The 20,952-nt window shown below is 40.0% G+C and overlaps 1 protein-coding gene across 1 annotated transcript in view; it reads left to right on the forward strand.

Moving 5' to 3' along the window:
- adam23b (ADAM metallopeptidase domain 23b) overlaps positions 1-20,952 on the forward strand; it is a 47,802-nt gene that overhangs the window by 7,054 nt on the left and 19,796 nt on the right. Inside the window, exons 4-14 of the mRNA XM_084123347.1 lie at positions 4,088-4,151; positions 10,371-10,453; positions 10,712-10,775; positions 11,357-11,429; positions 13,121-13,167; positions 14,356-14,421; positions 15,170-15,238; positions 15,451-15,617; positions 15,699-15,783; positions 17,070-17,157; positions 17,253-17,304. Of these exons, the coding sequence (XP_083979473.1) occupies positions 4,088-4,151; positions 10,371-10,453; positions 10,712-10,775; positions 11,357-11,429; positions 13,121-13,167; positions 14,356-14,421; positions 15,170-15,238; positions 15,451-15,617; positions 15,699-15,783; positions 17,070-17,157; positions 17,253-17,304 (858 nt within the window). The remainder of the gene's footprint in view (positions 1-4,087; positions 4,152-10,370; positions 10,454-10,711; positions 10,776-11,356; positions 11,430-13,120; positions 13,168-14,355; positions 14,422-15,169; positions 15,239-15,450; positions 15,618-15,698; positions 15,784-17,069; positions 17,158-17,252; positions 17,305-20,952) is intronic.

The raw sequence follows: 20,952 nt of genomic DNA on the forward strand, positions 1-20,952 counted from the left end.
TGACTCAAGACCAGGCTTGTGATGATTAAAGGACGTTAAAGGTCAATCAGTGCCACTTCCTGACACACACACACACACACACACACACACACACACACACACTAAACACTGCCTACCTTCGTTTTACACAAAAACAAACAGAGATGAAAGGGTTAGTCTCAGCCTAAAGCACCTCTTAGATTCTTCTGTTTTTTACATAACACATCAGGTGACAAGGCCGACAGCTACAGTATGTGATCCTGAGTGTGGCGAAAGTCTTTTACAAGGAAACTCTATTCACTCGGCGGCCATATTTGCAACACCTCCGGGCAGCTATTTCGGCCATCCAAGACCAAGTCCTATCTACTTAAAGCTGCAGTAGGTGACTTTTGTAAAAATGTATTTTTTACATATTTGTTAAAACTGTCTTTATGTCCTGACAGTAGAATATGAGACAGATAACCTGTGAAAAAATCAAGCTCCTCTGGCTCCTCCCAGTGGTTCTATTGCCATTTGCAGAAATACACCGCTCCCGGTCAGAAACAACCAATCAGAGCCAGGAGGAATGTCTTAGCAGTGTCAATCAAGCTTGTGTACGCGCTGATCATCACACCCCTCTCTCGCACAGCGCGTGCCGTCGTTCAAAATCAAGATAGCCGGTCTGCCACAGCTGTGCTAATGTCGGACAAACAACCAAAACTGCCAATTTCTCGAGTGGCACCTGCTCATATAACAAAGACAGGTAAACTGAAAAAGACCGATGACGATAAACAAGCCCGTCGGAGCCCATGACTTAGTGTCAAACCTCTAGCCGCATAACATACAGATAAAATGTCACGCACTGTGCAAAGGAACAATTGAAACCTGCTAATTCACTGGCTTGTCATGTTGCTGAAATAATGTACTAGCAAACCTTATTTAGCATTACACATTGCTAGAATAATTACTTACATACTGTAACATTACCGTTATATTATCTTGCTAGCTATTATAACTTATAGAAAGAGTGCAACGTTATGAAGTTACTTTACGTGTATTGCAAAATACGTAATGATTTGAGGACCAAGTTTGAAGTCAAAGTATGGGCAGGCCATAGTCAATGTAAAGCATATTGTTGATGTTTCGTCCCTACCAGTGAATGTGCCATAACTGTTTATCTGCCGTCATCGGTGGCCCTGCATGTTTACTAGCCTGCGCGTTCACGGCAGGCTCCGCTGTGGGGGAGGAGCTGTGGAGGGAGGGCTGTAGCGCAGCAGAGAGCGAGGGGGAGTGACCTGTAAGCTGTGCTTGTTCAAATTTTCAGGCTAAGTCAACGTTTTCTAAAAGCTCCCTTCTGCAGCTTTAAATGGGGAATTAGTAAACTTTAAAGGGATAGTTCACGCAAAAATGAAAATTAGCCCATGATTTACTCACCCTGAAGTCATCCTAGGAGTATATGACATTCTTCTTTCAGACGAATACAATCGGAGTTGTATTAAAACATTTCCTGGCTCTTCTAAGCTTGATAATGCCAGTGAATGGCTGGATGACTTTGGAAGTCCATCAAAGCGCATCTATTCATGATTAAAGTGCTCCATAAAGGGTTAATAAAGGCCTTCTGAAGTGAAGCAATGCATTTGTGTTAGAAAAATATCCATATTTAAAACTTTATTGACTAAAATAACTAGCTTCCGGCAGACGGTCGTACGTATCGACTCACGCCAATAGAGTAACCCTTGAACTTGATGCACAATGTAATGACGAACGCAGTTGCCCAGCCCTGTGTGTTTGAACCGCGAGAGGCGTCAACTGCCAACATTACGTTACGTTTATTACTGCCTCACCCTCTTGCTTACAAGGAGCTTATGGAGGTTGTGACTCGTGTCGTCGCTAAATTAATCACCAATTGGCTGGCCGAGAAGAAGAAAGTTCGTCAAAAGAGTAAATTAGGTGATTGTTTCCTGCTTTCAAAACCACAATCTCCTCGTCGGGGCCTGCTGTTTTTTCCAGATCTTCACACCATGGTTTCGTCCCGTGTCTTCATTTCCCAAACGTCAAACTACTCATTTATTATGAGGCTGAAAGAACACTAGTATGGTGGATAAAGTGTGTTTGGCAGCGGGTCAGCCCTGGCCTGCGAGGGACGATGGGGTATATGGCGAGCAGGACGAGACCAAGGGCCGTGAGAGAACGGGGCGAGGCCGGTGGCGTGATTACTGATGAGCATCACCTGTGCAACTCACTGGTCTCGTATCTCTCACGGAGGAGTGGAAGCATAAAAGGAGGAGCGACAGCGGTGAAGGACGAGAGAGGACCAGGCCTGGATTTTACGTTGTGTTTTGTTTATGTTTTATTATGTGTGTGCACGGCAGTTGTCTGCGAGGGGCTGCCACCTTTCATTTTGTATTTATTTATTAATTAAAGTTGTTAAATGTTCGCCGGTTCCTGCCTTCTTCTTCCCATAACAACAAACCTTGTTACACTGTTTCTTCAGGCTATGACGTCTCTTAAGAGAATAGGAGATTGCCCGGTTGCCCCTTCGTGTTTAGAGTTTGAACCAGGTATGGTGAAAGCTTTTCTACACCCTAGACCGGGGTACATTTTTAAGATCCCCGCCAATGTTGCGTGATCTATAGTGTTGCAAGCCTTCAGTGCTCCCCCCTTTTCTGACATCAGACCAGGAAAGACTGAATCTGCTATGTCCAATCAGAGCATTGGATGCTTATGTCCACAGAACTGCCCTGTGGTGTAAAACTGACTAGTTGTTTGTGCGCTTCAGGACTCCTAGACGAGGGAGCTTCCCCAACATCTAAGCAGAGTATGGCAAAGTGGATAGTTGAGGCTATCTCTCTTACATATGAGGCATCTGTTCAGCCTTCACTTATGGCTTCCAGAACTCATTCAAATAGGAGTATGGCGGCTTCTAAATCCTTATTGTAATTTCAAGATGTGTGTGATGCGGCAGGCTGGTCCTCTCCTCACACATTTGTAAGGTTTTATAACCTAGACTTGGGCTCTACACCAGGGTCCCAGGTGCTCATGTCTTAGTTGTGCTCGCCATGATTTCACACTAGACAGGCACTTGTCAGTACGCCGTTGTGGGTATTTCATACCCATAGCATTGCTACTATGACGCAGAGGGAGTTCCCTCGAAAGGGAATGTCTCAAGTTACGACTGTAATGAGACACTGCGTTGCCCTACCATACCTCCTGCATGCCTGTGATCTACTTGTTTCGACATATCAGAAGCTGACATTGTTTGGTCCGGGTGCACTTTATAGCTTCCTGGTCCCGCTATGATTTCACACGTGCATCATGACGCAATCATGCAGAGGCGTTCCCATAGCATCACTAACATGACGCAGCATCTTGTTCACTGCTCAGGGAACAATGGTTAGAGTCGTACCCTGAGACGTTTTCTTTAGGTGAACTTAACATCATACTTTTTTATACTTCTGGGGTTTTCCTATATTAATTTTTATACTTAAAATAATAAACCTTTAACTGTACTTGAAATAGACTTTTTTTTAACTCCTATGTACATTACCTATAAGTTATGCCAATGATTTATGTATTATATAAAGAGACTTGCTAAATGTTAGCAAGCTAGTGAAAAATGTTAAATACAACTACAAGAAAAGTAAACTTTGAATAACTTAACTTATTAACTTTCTTAAGCATATCTCGATCACAAGATTAAGTACAATTATAGGCTAAAGATACAGATTTTTCTGTATAGGCTACTTGTCTGTGTAAGACAAGCATTTCGTTAAGTATATCTCGGATAAGTACAAAACTATCTTCTATACTGTGTTATTTTTTGTTTAAAATAAGCATAGTAATAGCACTTGCATTTTTTTCTTATTTGTATGAGTATGTAACAGAAATGCAGAAAACATGTGTTGCACATGAGTGTATGTTGAACCGAGTGTAGTGATGTTTCGCCTGAATTATAGGCTCTGGTCCAACAAAATTGGATTCAGATACTTTCCTTTCAAAGCAAATACTCTTCAGCCGAAGGTGGCTGTGAAAACAGTCCTTGTGCGTAAACTTGAGCCAGAATACTTCTGATATCCAGAATCAACAGATGATCATAAGTTTCATATTTGTGTGTGTTTGTGTGTTCCAGTGACCTGCTGTCCTCAGACTATGTGGAGATACACTATGAAGAAGGGAAGCCCATCCTCGGGAAGGTATAAACTAGGATTTCTCAATTCAGTGTTTGTCACTTCACTCTGGATTCCATTCCAAACATTTCATGCTAATCCGGTCCAGCTGGAATGGAAATGGTTTCATTTTCCATTGTGGGTCTGATAAAGAAGCTCTTTGGAATGTAATACAAATACGTCTGAGTTTATAGATGGTACGAGATGTAAATAGCAACTGTGTAATGGATGTTTCTTTTAATTTCATTATTATTGTGTTTATTTTGGTAGCCAACTGTGCTGAGAATTCCAGATTAAGAACAGTGTGTAATCGAGCCGTGCCAAACCAAACTTAAGTGGGAATGTAACGGGAACAGTTCCTTATCTTTCTTAGAACCATTTGGCCCGATGGTGGCTTATGCTCTTTTTAGAGAATAGTCATACAATGGCTATTGTAATCATTGTAATAATAATAGCCATATCATTTAATTTGAAAACATTACTGCTGAACCTCACTCACAAAGTATTGTAACTATAATTGGGAAAAGAACCTCAGTTCATTTGGTTTCAGACTTAAAATTTATATGTAAAAGTGTCTGATGTTTTCGGTGTGCCATGTAATAAATCCTCTTTTATCTTTCCTGTTAATAATATCAGTAGTAAATCACTGGGACTCAAATGAGAACGTGCCAATGGTATAAACTTATAATTACTCTGTAAAAACTAACATTCAAATGTATTAAATGAAGCTGTCGCGTACTGGCTTGACATGATCATCCAGATTCAAGAGGCTTGATGCAGATGAATGATGAAATCACATTTAATAAACACAAGGAACAAATCCGAGAAACACCAGCACGATAACAACGTTAACACAAGACAATGAACAGACAATGACTGAGGGTTTAAATACACAAAGGTAACAAGGCTAAATAAAGGACAGATGTTGGTGATTAGTTCACATGGTAACAAACAAGGATATGTTAATATGGATATGTTAACATATCCATAACCTAATATCCTCAAATAGGGAACTACTTTAGTGAACATACATTTGTAGTGGTGTCTGATATTATAGTGGACTTTATTGAATGCACTCATTCAATCTCACAATGCACCACAATAACGAGTGTAAGACCATTGTACAAGCGTACAATGGCTAGAGAATACCCATAATGCACTGTGAGGGTCATGCTGACTAAAGTCCCGCGTCTCGCCAGAAGATGGCATCCGCAGCTGAATCATCATCCTTCCATCCATTTTCCAAACCGCTGGTCCAAGCGTAATATCATACAGGTATAAATTACTTTTTAATTGATTATTAAATTGTTTAATTAAGGTTTATATATAGTTTCCATTACAGAGTTTGAGATAAATCTTTTCATTACAACTGGAGCAAACTCATTAACTGATTATATTAAGCAGAACTCAAACTGAATCAGTTGCAGGAGACTCTAGTTCCCTGCATGCTTTGCTTCAGACTTTGTAAGTAGGGCTGGGCGATATATCGCATGACATTGTTAGGCGCATCTCGTCAGTAAAGCCTGCTGAGCCATATCGCATTAATTATCGCGGACGTATCGCCTGCGATAATGCGATATGGCTCAGCTTGTCAGTGAACTACGGCTCTGTGTAGTGAATGCCGCTCCATCTGAAAGCAGGTGATGGCGATTTACTACTAATCAAGGAACCGGCTTTACTGACGAGATGCGCCTAACAATGTCATGCGATATATCGCCCAGACCTATTTGTAAGGAGAGTAAATGTTGAAATGAAATTATATTTTATCTTTACACTGATTTGTTTAAATGTAGCAACGTCACTTGCTGATAGAGTAGTAGTCTCAGTCATTGCTGTGCAATTTCACAGTTTTTAAGCTTAAATGATGTCTTGTTAACAAAGTTTGGGAGGAGCACGTTCAGATAGTCTACCCAATCAATGCGAGAGTTAGCTTATATAGAGAGCTAGAGTTCTCAACGGGCCTGAAAATTACAACCCGACCCGACCCGGCCCGTGGCTTTTAAAGCCCGGACCCGATCTAACCCGACACATCAACATAATTATCTGCCCGAACCCGGCCCTCGGCCCGACGCGCGTCGGATTTTTTTTTCTCTCATACACGTATTATCATGACCAGCAGACAGGAATTCAAACCAACCTTTAATGTTCACGCCTTTTAATAATACAAACAATACAAACAACTGAAACAATAAACTTTAAAATATCTAAATAGGCTGTAGTAGCGACGGTGAATTCACCTGCGGCAAGTTTACTTTTCACCAACTCCATCTTCTTCTCTCCAGGCTAAAGGCGTGCACGCAGCGGCGTCAGGTCTGCCCACGCCCCTCTCCATAATGCACGTTGCACGCAGCAGCCAGACTTTCTTTACGGTGAACAGCAGCGATGATTAATAAATGTTTTTTTTTTTCACTGAGCGGAAAAGATTAAGCCCGAGGTCCGACCCGACCCGAGTCATTTGATTATATTTTCGACCCGAACCCGGCCCGAACCCGCGGGTCCCGTCGGGTTTGTCGGGCCGACCCGACCCGTTGAGAACTCTATAGAGAGCCAACTCCTTGCTCTCGATTATTCTTATCCTAGCCAGGGATGGGGCGGGGGTGCTCTGGGTTCTGGCCAAATTCAGAGCTCAGAGCCCTTTCCTTGGACAGCACGCCAAATACGCATATCTTATACTATATCTGATTATATATAAGTGTGAACTCATGAAATGGACTGAGAAAATCTGTATCCTCAATTGAAATGAGTTATCCTAACTCGTTGGGTGTTACAGTGTAATAATTTAACCGCCTACAGTGTTGTGTGACGGGAGAGATGACAGATGTGACACAAAGATTGTGAGAAAGGGGAGAGTAGCAGAAAAGAGCATGACCGGAGGGAGAGAGAGAGAGAGAGAGAGAGAGAGAGAGAGAGAGGATGCTGATTCATGCATTTGTACACTGAGACCCACCATACAGGAAAATGTATAAAAATCTGATCTTCACTTCCCACGCTATATGCAAATTTAGGTTGTTACGGGAAAATTCAGTATTTCTTATAATCATTTGTTTTCAAACTGTTTAATCATATGTTTCTGTGAGGTTTTCCAGCAGCTGAGGGGGGACAGGAAAGAGCAGGCCAATAAGACGGATGGGCAGGAAGATAGTGAAATACCTGAGCACGAGAAAGAGTTTGGTTAGAAGAATACAGGGTTATTTAACTAATAAAAGAAGCACCAGGCCCTCTCCTGAGGGAAGCGGGAGGCAATTTAGGTCATAGATGAAGGCCTTTGGGTGTCTCAGGGACAAAGAACAGTGTGACCTGCACCAGGGGGTAGAAACCAGTCCGAACTAGCTGAAGATAGGGGGTATCTTTCTGGAAATTTACAAGAAACCTGGAAGGAGGAGTTTTTTTGCCAAGAAACTGTATAAAATGTCTATGCTTTATTGAGTCTACAGGTATTCTGTTTTCCAAACCGGGTAGCTGCGGTTTTTGTGAAAAGAATCCTCAAAGAATAAACTTTTCCCTTTATTACAGTTTTCCCTGTTGAATGTTTCTTACACCTCTGATGCTGGTTGTTATTAACTTTTGAAAATTGCCTTTACATAGGTAAATGAAAGTAACAGATAACCGAAAACAAACAGCTTATTTCGAGATCAAAGAATGCAATAGGAGAGAGAAAAAAATGAAAACAAACATTTTGTGGAGGGAAAAGACTAAATATAAATGGAATCAGTTCATATAATGCTCAACTTTGAAGATGAAGAGAAACAGTGAGTGATTGTGTGTTGGCTTGATGAAGAGATACTGAGCTACTTATCTGTGACGGGCCATATCGTACTGTATGTACACAGAGATATATCTTTCATTATAGGAAAGTCGCTGACCACTAATGTAACTTCTCCTCTATCTTGCTCCGACACTCTCCACTACAGGATGTAGCGATGGATCACGTGACTTCACTCTTGTTGATTGTTGCTCCTGAAAGTCGCTTTCATTTGCATCAAGTTAAACATATAGGTGCGTTCGCATCATGTGGTAATTACCGTAACAATTCGGATCTGTAAAAAGCCTTCACGTGCTTGTAGAACTTGTAGAGCTATGACTGCTGCACCACCTTACCACTGCAGATTTAAGGTGTGTTTGAATGGAAGCAGCGCTGTGCAGACCGATCGGTGTGTATGACATCAAAGAACCACGAGAGAGATTTGAAAGCTGTGGCGAGGGGGGCGTGGTTTCGCGAAGTCTGTAGCGGGAGAGAAAGGAGGGGGCCGAGCGGTGAGTAAGTAGGTCAAGTGCAGATGATGAACACCTGTGTCTGATTGCAGTAATTGGCGTGGAGAGACCGCATATAACCGGGGAGAGCGAGAGAGAGGACGAGAGAGCTTCGGACTGGGACCTCACGAGGACGCTGATATGGACTGAGAGAACTGAATGCTGAGTTTATTGTTGTTTGAGAAGCTGTGTGTTTTAAACCACGGTGAAGGCGCTTTGTGCGCACCCTTTTGTTTATTTGAAACTGAGAAATAAAGTGAGTGTCCCAGTCAGCCGACCCCTGTCTTCTTCCTTCCTACACCATCACAGCAACGAACCTTATTACAGTGGAGCCGAAACCCGGGAGGGAAGAAGACAGGGGTCGGCTGACTGGGACACTCACTTTATTTCTCAGTTTCAAATAAACAAAAGGGTGCGCACAAAGCGCCTTCACCGTGGTTTAAAACACACAGCTTCTCAAACAACAATAAACTCAGCATTCAGTTCTCTCAGTCCATATCAGCGTCCTCGTGAGGTCCCAGTCCGAAGCTCTCTCGTCCTCTCTCTCGCTCTCCCCGGTTATATGCGGTCTCTCCACGCCAATTACTGCAATCAGACACAGGTGTTCATCATCTGCACTTGACCTACTTACTCACCGCTCGGCCCCCTCCTTTCTCTCCCGCTACAGACTTCGCGAAACCACGCCCCCCTCGCCACAAAAGCATTCAAAGCTTTATTTACGGTAATTACGACATGTCGTGAACGCAGCATATCTCAATGCTGGACACGCCTATATCTTGTCGCCAATGGTCAAGCCATGGTCACTCTGCCAGCGACACACAGTGACATGATCCTGTTCATTTCAATGGAGAGCTGTCAATTTCCGGCGACAGTGACCTTTGGCGACAGGATGTAAACGACGCGGCGATGTTGAGATATGTTTAACTTGATGCAAGTGAAGAGTGAAGTCAAAGGAGCGCACGTGATCCTTCACTGCATCCTGTAGTGGAGAAGTTCATTTTAGCAATCAAAAAATTCTCTATGATTAACCTGACCTTAAACTCGCCATGCTGACAACGAGCTTGAATGGTTTTGTGAACCCAGATAGACCAGCGATTGCACTTTTGCCCCAATAGCCGCGATGGCAAAGAGCACTCGCTGTTTCTCGTTCATCTTTAATATTAAAGTGAAAATCAAGCTTTTAATGTTGTTTGTGTCTATGTGGTGTTTTTAATATGCTTTAATACAAACCACGTGTAAATTGATAAGTCGACACCATTGCTGAGTGTTTTCTCCTTAAAACTGCAGTGAACCAAAGACAGTCTCAAAAACACGCTTTGAAATCACTGGTGTTTACCTTGTAACCGATCAGATCAACGTGTGATCGTCAACGAGTGGATCTCTGAGTTGAGTGAGTGAGTGGAGGCGGGGCTTATTCATTTGCATATTCATAGAACCGCGAATACTAAATGAGGCAAGAGTGTAGAGTTACATTCAAGCTATTTTAAGGCATGACGAAATAATTATTTCAAGGAAAAAACATTTAAATATGTCATTTTGGTGATCAAAGATGAGTTTTAAGGGACAAAATTATTGATTACAGGGGGACTTTAAGCATTTTAAGTATTGATTCCATTTATATTTAATCTTTTCCCTCCAAAATGTTTGTTTTATATAAGCTAGAGAACTTATTGTCTACAACATGGAATAACATCCGTGACTGTCACTGTAGCCAAGCTCTCACACTTTTTTAAGCCATTTTGAAGGAGTAAAATGTACATATGGCTTTAACAACCAGATGTATTCACACTTGTCCAGTTTCACCTGGAAAGCGTCTCAGACCTCCATCTGAAGTGGTTTGAGTGATCAGATTTATATCTGTCTCGACTCTCGAATGCATTTCGGAGTGCATTTACACCTGGTCTTTTCACGACCGCATAGCTGTCCAATCAGAGAAAACGCATGAAGTGACCAGGTGTAAATGTGTCCTAAGGCCCTAAATGTGTGTGTTGTCAGGGTGGAGAGCACTGTTACTACCACGGCCAGATCAGAGGGAATGACAACTCGCATGCCGCTCTGTCCACCTGTGACGGTTTACAGTGAGTACTGCACTCAATCCATACACTTAAATAATGTCTCAATACTGACTTATTCTGTTGTGTCTGTATTTTCCCCCAATTTTTAAGTTAATTTGAATAATGTATGTTTATGCCACAAATTATGTTCCTATAACTCATTGTACTGTGGTGTTTACTGTGGTTTGTAATGTGTCTGTGTGTTTTCTTCATTTCTAAGTTGCTTTGGATAAAAGCAGCCAAATGAATCAACATAACTGTTTGTCTCTCTCTGGTACCCAGTGGCATGTTTGATGATGGACTCCATATGTACACAATTGAGCCACTTAATCAGACTCACTCTATTGTAAGTTTTCTTTTCTAAATAGCATTTTTACACACTTTAAGACCAACTTTTATGTAACTCAAGCACATTATCTAATTCTATTATTATTATGTGGTGATGAATAAATAGTAAATTCATAGAGTAAGATGTGATGTTCCTGAAAGAAATTAATACTTTTATTTTAGCAACGATGCATTAAATTGATCAAAAATGACAGTAAAGACATTTATAATGTTGCAAAAGATTTCTATTTGAAATAAATGCTGTTCAAACTTTGTTTATCAAAGAATCCTGAAAAAAGACAATGTATTGCATTTTCCACACTTCATTAAGCAGAAGTAGCTATTTCCTCTGCACATCAACTCTTAACACTTTAACTAACTCCATACACACTCTCCTTACACACAGTGACTCAAATAAATCTCTGAACTTTAATTTTAAACTAACAAACCATCTTCTAAAAAATAAATAATCAAAAACCAAACTGCACAATTCATTATAAACACTAATCAAAAGCACAAGGCCATTTAAAACTTTGCTATGTGCAGCTTTGGATGAACTTGTGAGGTTTGGCTGCTCATACTCTGTGTTTTCTTCATTAGGAGGGAACAGCGAGACCACATGTCTTACACAGAACGAATATCCTGCAGCAAACACCACCTACAGGAGATGAAGGTACAGACACAATGCACAGCTAAAGGAGGCGTTCAAAAATACTAAAATCTTTGAGGGTAAAAAAGTGCATATAATTGTATTTAATATGCACTTGTAGTGTACTTCAAATCTTAAAAGTACATTTTTTAAAAACTGAAATGAAGGTGCAGAAACTTTCAAGAAAGAGCACTTTGTAATACTGTCAAACTAAAAGTTTAAAGTACATTTTAATTGAAATACATCTAAATCATAATATTTTAATAATCTTTTGCCATGCTTTAAAGAAGTACACTCTTTTTTGCAGTGTTGACCAATATACAAAAGCACATGTAAAGTACTTGATTATCATTTTAACATGGATACAGAGAGGCCTGCATGTCTCCTTCAGACAGAAGAGTTGATGACGTGCAACTCAGGCACTCTTTTATACGCGTAGGCACTACGAGTGTGTGACATCATGGACTGCCGTCTGCCAATGAAATTGGCGTGTGCAGACACCGGTCATGCTGAGGGCGTTCCCCATAGTGTCAGCATCTCGTTCTCCTTCTCAGGGAACCAGCTCACATATGCAACCTGAGACGGTTCAATATAATATTGTAATTTTGGGGTGAACTATGAAGGTAAAATGATGTCATAATGAATTGCATGCGCAGGGTAAGATTTGTGAAAGTGTACATAAGATTGCAAGCATAAATTAAATTTCCATGCGCAAGAGAAGATTTGTAAAGGTGTAAATCGCCTTTCAAGTGTAAGAAAAAAATATTTGCAGCATTTAACTGTTATTCGTAAGTGTAATTCATGTATTGTGAAACTGCAGCTTCATGCTAACGCAAAATAAATAGGATCTGTATTCTTCTGACTTTTTTCCGCGCTTACACTTTTGGCACGGTTTTTGCGCACAAATACGGCCAAAAGTATTGCAGGCCTGTGAACAGCAATTTGCGACCGAAAACAACAGAGTTAGGAACTGCAAAACAGATTCATTGCGTAAAATCAAACTTTGTGTAAAAAAATAAACTGTTGCAAATGTCTAAATGACTTGTGTGCATGGGGCAAAAAAATATCCCGATTTGTACAGTTGCGTCTTTCTTTTACCTGCGCTTCCAGTTTTGGCACGATTCTCTCACTCACTGAGTTTTGCAAGCGTGAAGAGGAGGGCGGGTCCACCTTCTTCATGTAGCCAATCAAATGATCTTCTCGCTGACTCTAGGTTTACTCTTATCTGATTGGTTCAATAAACACGCCAGTCACCAGAACACATCTTTATCTTCATTTGGCTCAGAATCGTTCTGGTTCATTGATCATTTTACCTTCATAGTGAACTTTCTTGAAAGAATCATTCAAATATACAGACAACAAATGTCTGCATAAGTCTGGAGACAGCAAAAGACTACAAACTTAGCTGTCTATTAAAATAGCTTGTTTATTTAAGTTTGTAGACTCGCAGTAGAATGAGAGTTTCGGGTGTCCCTTAACAATTAAAACAATTGAATGGCACATGACTCTCCGCTGAACTGAATGATCAGATTTTCTCAGTTACTCTATTTTCTCAGTTAAATCTTGTTTGGAGAAGAGATAATGTGTGCTTTGTGTCACTGAAAACAATGAAACACTCTTGTTAGAAGATTTCTGTTTTGGGAAGGAACGAACAAACATGTGTGTGTCTGTGTGTGTGTGTGTGTGTGTGTGTGTGTGTGTGTGTGTGTGTGCAGGCATGGAGGAGGATTTGTCTTGGCTTCGACAGAGGAAAAAGCGAGCTGTAAGAGTTCGAGCTGATGGATACAGGCCACAAAGTGATCCACTGCAGAGCAGAACAAAACAGTCAATGCAAACCAACACACATCCCATAATGTCAAACAGAGAGACTCAGACCCAGCCTTAGAACTGGCACTCGCATCCCAATCTGCATAAAGTCCAGACTAGATCGTATTCATGCATTTCAAACATTAGTAAAGTAAAAACAGTTTGACACTGGTGTCTGGATAGGAGGCTTTTAAACAGTAGAAATTAAAACATTAAGTAGCTAATTATGAATAAATTATGCCATTTGTTTATCAAAATGCTGACTGTTATGCTAATGCAAACAATATTTGATGCAATTTTATGAACTAGTATAGAAGTATTTCCCAAAAATGGTGTGCTTCTGAAAATGAATTATTCAACATGTCAACAGATGCATCAGTGGAGCTACTTTCTATTTTTATTCATTAAAAGAAAAACAATTTTACCTGTGATGACAAAATCCTATTTTTAAATAAATAAATTCATACTTTTATTCTGCAAGGATGCATTACATTGACCAAAAGATACAGTAAAGGTTACAATAATTTTACAAAGATTTATAATGAACTTTCTGTTCATCAAAGAATCTTGAAAAAAAAAATATCATGCTTTCCACAAAAATATGAAGCAGCGCAACTGTTTTCAACATTGATAATAATCCTAAATGTTTCTTGATCATCAAATCATCATATTAGAGTGATTTCTGAAGGATCATGTGACACTGAAGACTGGAGTAATGATGCTGAAAATTCAGCTTTGATCACAGGAATAAATTACACTTTAACATAAAGAAAACAGCCGTTTTAAATTGTAATAATATTTCACAATATTGCAGAAGAGTCTTCTTTTAAAAATATTAAATAATCTTACCAACCCCAAACTTTTGAAATGTACTTTCCCATCACCAGAAAAATGCAAGCTTTCACTAGGCAAAAAAGGAGTTTGTTTTTGAGGCCATAAATTAAATTATGTTGTTGCAGAAATATGTAAATTGGGATCCATCCAAAAACTTTGATCCAGAACAGTGCACATGCTTTGATCCGTAAATGTAACGGCAGCGCATTATGAGAGTTTGTAATGTGTGAAAGTGCTTATAGCACACTGTTCTTGAGGAGCGTTCATGCAGAAGCTGAGCCATGCTTGTGTTTTCCTTCTCCTCCTCCAGATCCCGAGGAACCTGTTTGAGGAGATGAAGTACATCGAGCTGATGATCGTCGTCGACCACAACATGGTGTGTTTAAATGCTGTTTGAATATTATAGTATGTGAGTGTCTTTGGCACATGATTTCCGTTGTGAAGAAGTACAATTTAGCAGTACTTTTAAAAAGAGTTAAAATTACTTCTATTGTCTTTAAAACATGTAATAAAGTTACTGCTGAATGTACTGATAAGCATTTATGGTTAACTAAAATGGATTTATTTAATAAAATGAAATTTTTATTGTGTTTAAATTACACAACTGTAATGATGAAGTTGAATATAAAATATATTAATTTTAAATTATCAAACAATATCAAATAACACACTAAAGTTAAAATGATAATCAACTTTACATGTGTTTAGTATGTAGTCAACACATCAAAACAAGTGCACTATTAAAACATGACAACATATTATTAAAACATTATGATTAAAAATGTACTTTAAAGTAAAACTTATTTGGACATTATTACAAAGTGCACTTTTTAAAACGTTTTAAAGTCTCTTTATGTACCCTTAAGTGGCCTTTTATTTTATTAATATAATAAGTACAGTTTTTAAAAAATAAAAAAAATCCCATTGTGTTGAAAATATGAAGCGTGTTGAAAATTGTGTTGAAAATAATATCTTAATATGCTTTAAGACAAACCATGTGTAAATTCATAAGTCGGCACCATTGCTGAGTATTTTCTCCTTAAAACTGCAGTGAATCAGAGAGTTTGAGTGTTTGTTTGATGTTTTTATGAGCAGGTTATAACTATATCAGTATTATCCCACAGTTTAAGAGACTGGGGACCAAGCAGCGCACACTCAACTTTGCCAAATCTGTGGTCAACCTGGTGGATGCTGTGAGTTTTTGAATTATTGATCACTTTTCAGTCAATAGTTTGTGTTAATGATCAATTCAACAACCCATAGAGCTGAAGTTCAGAAACCCATAATGGTTTGGGACACGTAGAGATGAGAAATGGCAATTCTGATTACACAAAAAAGTGTAGATATTAAATGGAAAGATGTTGTTCATTTCCCCCTGTTGCTCTTTCTCTCTGTCTAATGGAAGAGTTTTAAAGATCACCTGTACACGCGTGTGGTCCTGGTCGCCCTAGAGATCTGGACGGATAAGGATCACATTCCCATTAGTGTGATTCCATTCGACATGCTGCGAAACTTCTCCAAATACCGACAGCAACACATCAGGAAGCACGCAGACGCGGTGCATCTGTTCTCGTAAGTTCGTGTTTGTGCATAACTGCTCACACATGTGGAGAATTGACTTGTGCGTAATGGAGCGTCGGTGTGTGTCTGCAGGAACGTGACGTTTCACTATCCTCGGGGCTGCGCGGCGTATTTCGGAGGAATGTGTTCTGTGAGTCACGGGGTTGGAGTCGTTGAGGTGAGTGATTCACATGTGGATTGACTGACTCACAGCAAACATCCACAATGAGGAGCTGAACTCATCAAAGACTGTATAAAAATGTTTTCTTTATAGTAGCGAATATCACAGCTGATTTTACACACCGATCTTACTCGTAGTTGGAACTGAACTAAGTTTGCAAACTAGGGTACAAAATAATTATTTCAATGTTTTTGAAAGAAGTCTTTTATGCCCAGCAAGGCTGAATTTACTTGATACAATAAATACAGTAAAAACAGTAATATTCAGAAATTACAATTTAAAATAGTTGTTTTCAATCTGAATATATGTTAAAATCCAGTCTTCTCTTCAGTGTCACATGATCCTTCAGAAATCATTCTAATTTGATGATTTGATGATCAAGAAACATTTCTGATTATTATCAATGTTGAAAACAGTTGTGCTGCTTCATATTTCTGTGGAAAGTCTATATTTATATTCTTTGATGAATAGAAGGTTCAAAAGAAATAGAAATCGTAATAGAAATAGTATTTGAAATAGAAATCTTTTGTAACATTATGTGTCAAAATGTGTCTCTTTACAGTAACATTTGACCAATTTAATGCATCCCTGTTGAACTGATTTGTTTTGATTAGGACAGAATGTCCCCACATAGGTGGCAATATCCAAAATCCTTGTCCTTGTGGGACATTCCTTGGTCAGCTTGTAAATCATACTAAGTGATGTTTTTGAAAATGTAAAAATGCAGAAAGTTGTATGTGATGGGAAGGTTCAGTTGTCACGATCACCACCAGTGAGAGTTCCCGTCATTACCACCAGAGGACACTCCACCCCCGACCATCACCACACTATCACAGACTCCATTCCCCATAATCCTTTGCCCAGACTAATCAGCCATGATTACATCCACCTGTGTGTCATTACCTTGTTTAGCTCAGCTTATATAAGCCTGGTTTTCTCATTCATTCCCTGTGAAGTCTTGTCTAGTGTAACACTGCAATTTTGAGCATTCTCCAGGTTTTCTGTATCTTCATTTTTTGATCTTCTGTCTGGTTTTCTTGGTTGTCTGTGCCCCTGTTATTGTTTGGACTGGTTACCCGGTGTTTATGACCTTTGCCTGTTTTTGACTACAATTGTGGATTACCCTTTCATTAAAACTGCATATGGATCCTCAGCCTTTGTGTCTCAGAGCAGTTTTGTTACATTAGTATAAGGGGAGAGAATATACAGTTAGTACAGTATAAAAATAATTATATGAAAACCCAACATGTCTCTCTCTCTGTGTGTGTGTGATGAATGTGCAGTATGGCTCTACGCGGACTTTGGCGCTCGTGCTGTCCCAGAGTTTGGCTCAGAATCTTGGCATTCAGTGGGATACAACATCAATAAAAAGTACACACTCTTTCTCATAATCTTGCTCAATTTACTTTGATACTGAGATATAAAATATTGAGCATTTACTCACTGTGTGTGTTCTGTCTTATCAGATGATTGTGGGTGCATGAACTCCTGGCTAGGCTGTATCATGGAGGACAATGGGTGAGATACTCAACACAAACACATTGTGTGCTTTATGACAAGTCTCCATAATCCATATACAATGTACTCATTAAACTCCTGTGATATGTTTAGATCATTTAGACAGAGCTGCTTAGTTCTGACATCCCTTTATAAACACTGTCACTGCCATGTACTACACACAAACACCATCAAAACATAAATTAAAGTGCCCCTATTATGCTATTTTAAAGGCTCTTAATTTTGTTTTGGAGTCTCCTACAACAGGTTTTAATTTCAAAGTCAAGAAACACTTTTTTCATAATACACATTGCTCTTTTGTAACTGTGTCTGAAACAGTTTGATAAAGGATTCAGTCTCTCTAAACCCCTCCTTTCAAAGAGTCTGCTCTGCTCTGATTGGTCAGATGACCCAGTCTGTTGTGATTGGTCTACTCTGCTCTGATTGGTCAGATGACCCAGTCTGCTGTGATTGGTCTACTCTGCTCTGATTGGTCAGATGACCCAGTCTGCTGTGATTGGTCTGCTCTCCTCTGATTGGTCAGATGGCTCAGTCTGCTTTGATTGGTCTGCTCTCCTCTGATTGGTCAGATGGCCCAGTCTGTTGTGATTGGTCTACTCTCCTCTGATTGGTCAGATGACCCAGTCTGTTGTGATTGGTCTACTCTGCTCTGATTGGTCAGATGACCCAGTCTGTTGTGATTGGTCTACTCTGCTCTGATTGGTCAGATGACCCAGTCTGCTGTGATTGGTCTGCTCTCCTCTGATTGGTCAGATGGCCCAGTCTGTTGTGATTGGTCTACTCTCCTCTGATTGGTCAGATGACCCAGTCTGTTGTGATTGGTCTACTCTGCTCTGATTGGTTAGATGACCCAGTCTGTTGTGATTGGTCTACTCTCCTCTGATTGGTCAGATGACCCAGTCTGTTGTGATTAGGGATGCTCATATTGACCGTTTAACCGTTAACCGAATGTAAAAATTTTGACCGATTAATACTATCAGTTAAACGGTTTAAAACGGTTTTTTTTTTTATCTTCTTTTTTTTTTTAGTTTGCTGCATGGTTTTAAAATAAAATACTTTATAGCTTATATATTTATTAACTCACGGAGCGCGTCGACACCTTTTTTACAGTCTATGGTCGACACGCGCAACCACACACGTCTCGAGACGTTACCTGTGTATTCCCGTCCGATGGGACATCCATCCCATCGGAGAGGGTGTTTTCTGCCGCGGGTCTAACTGTCAACAGGCTGCGCTCCAGACTGACCCCACATCACGTTGATGTTGCTTTTTTTAAATAAAAAAACTTGCTGTTTTTTTCTAAAGCTTTGTTCAAACGAATTCAGTGTTTTCTTTTTGTCATCTTAATTTGTTAATTATTTAAGTTTAAAAAATATATTTAGTGTAGGCCTATTTTGTTTTTTATTTGTATTATTTTATTCTGTTTTTCTCTCACTGTCAGAAATGCTGCAGGTGCGTGAAAATTTAAACTGAATCCAGGTTCTGTTGTTGATCTGTTCTGTGCTGCTGTTTGCACTTTGCACGTTAAAATAAACCCTTTGATAAAAACTTTTTTTTTTAAAGGGTCACAGATACGCGTCCATTTTATTTGTATTTAATGCAATTGACCCTTCGCAAAGACCCGCCCCCCTTAGTTACTGTCGCTATGTCCGACAAGCTACACTGCTCTCACGTACACCATGTTCTCACGCAGTGAAAAATACATCGCGGAGCAGAGAGGAGACTGACAACATGCTGACAGACAGGACAGACCAGGTTACTTTTCGGTTACTTCTGATATTAAACATATTAAACAAAGTCTCACCTTTCAAATTTGGTCATTTTTTAAAATAAATTTAAACGATACAATAGGCTACATACCGTTTTGTGGATCTTAAATGTGTCTGACAGATCGCTATAGAGCATCCGTTAAAGCTGCTCGTGAACCGATCATCTCTTCCTTCTATAGCATCAAATAAGTTATGAATTAACATAAGAAGGAATGTTGTTTTAAACCGCGGAAAGGGGTCAGTACATTCCGTTTTTCAAGTTCAAATCCTCCCATGTTAATCTGCTAGCTAACGTTATCTCTCCTGACTGCTTTGTCGGACAAAATGGCGGATTATGATTGGTGAGATCGGCTGTCAATTCAATATTATAATCTTATCAGTTAACGGTTAATAATCGATTAACGAGCGGCGGTTGTCGGTCGGGAAAATTAATCGAAATGAGCATCCCTAGTTGTGATTGGTCTACTCTCCTCTGATTGGTCAGATGACCCAGTCTGTTGTGATTGGTCTACTCTCCTCTGATTGGTCAGATGACCCAGTCTGTTGTGATTGGTCTACTCTCCTCTGATTGGTCAGATGACCCAGTCTGTTGTGATTGGTCTACTCTGCTCTGTTTGGTCAGCTGACCCAGTCTGTTGTGATTGGTCTACTCTCCTCTGATTGGTCAGATGACCCAGTCTGTTGTGATTGGTCTGCTCTCCTCTGATTGGTCAGCTGACCCAGTCTGTTGTGATTGGTCTACTCTCCTCTGATTGGTCAGATGACCCAGTCTGTTGTGATTGGTCTACTCTGCTCTGATTGGTCAGATGACCCAGTCTGTTGTGATTGGTCTGCTCTCCTCTGATTGGTCAGATGACCCAGTCTGTTGTGATTGGTCTACTCTCCTCTGATTGGTCAGATGACCCAGTCTGTTGTGATTGGTCTACTCTCCTCTGATTGGTCAGATGACCCAGTCTGTTGTGATTGGTCTACTCTGCTCTGTTTGGTCAGCTGACCCAGTCTGTTGTGATTGGTCTACTCTCCTCTGATTGGTCAGATGACCCAGTCTGTTGTGATTGGTCTGCTCTCCTCTGATTGGTCAGATGACCCAGTCTGTTGTGATTGGTCTACTCTCCTCTGATTGGTCAGATGACCCAGTCTGTTGTGATTGGTCTACTCTCCTCTGATTGGTCAGATGACCCAGTCTGTTGTGATTGGTCTACTCTGCTCTGTTTGGTCAGCTGACCCAGTCTGTTGTGATTGGTCTACTCTCCTCTGATTGGTCAGATGACCCAGTCTGTTGTGATTGGTCTGCTCTGCTCTGATTGGTCAGATGACCCAGTCTGTTGTGATTGGTCTACTCTCCTCTGATTGGTCAGGGGCACGTTCAAGTTCAAAACGGTGCGCAACGTTTTGCTTCGGTTTCCGGGTTGAACGTCATGTTTCCTGGAAACGGCGTGCACCGGTGTGCAACAGGGTTTTAGATACGTTTTCTCTTGTTTGGTGGGTGTGTCAGAACTGCAGTCCAATCAGCAGCAACATGTATATAAAGCACGCGGTATTAAAGTGAACTCGCACAATGGGTTCAAGGAAAGTAATTTACAAATGTGTTCGATGCAGCTCGGTATACGCAACAACTGAGGATATTAGAAGACATGTTTGTCGTAAGTTTTATTGTAAAAATATAGGATATCAACATAATGATGTAGTTGTTTATATTTTTAGCTTCATTGCAAGTGTATGACATTTGGTATAGAAATAAACAATGGTAATTAAGTGCTTTTCCTAAAAATGAGAAAGAAAATACAGGGTATTAAAACAGTATGAACTACAAATAAAGTCAGTATGTGAGGCTAAATAGATGTGTTTTAGTCTGAATTAGGTAAGATGTGTGCTTCCA

Source organism: Abramis brama (assembly GCF_963993115.1).
Source record: "Abramis brama genome assembly, chromosome: 8".
NCBI lineage: Eukaryota > Metazoa > Chordata > Actinopteri > Cypriniformes > Leuciscidae > Abramis > Abramis brama.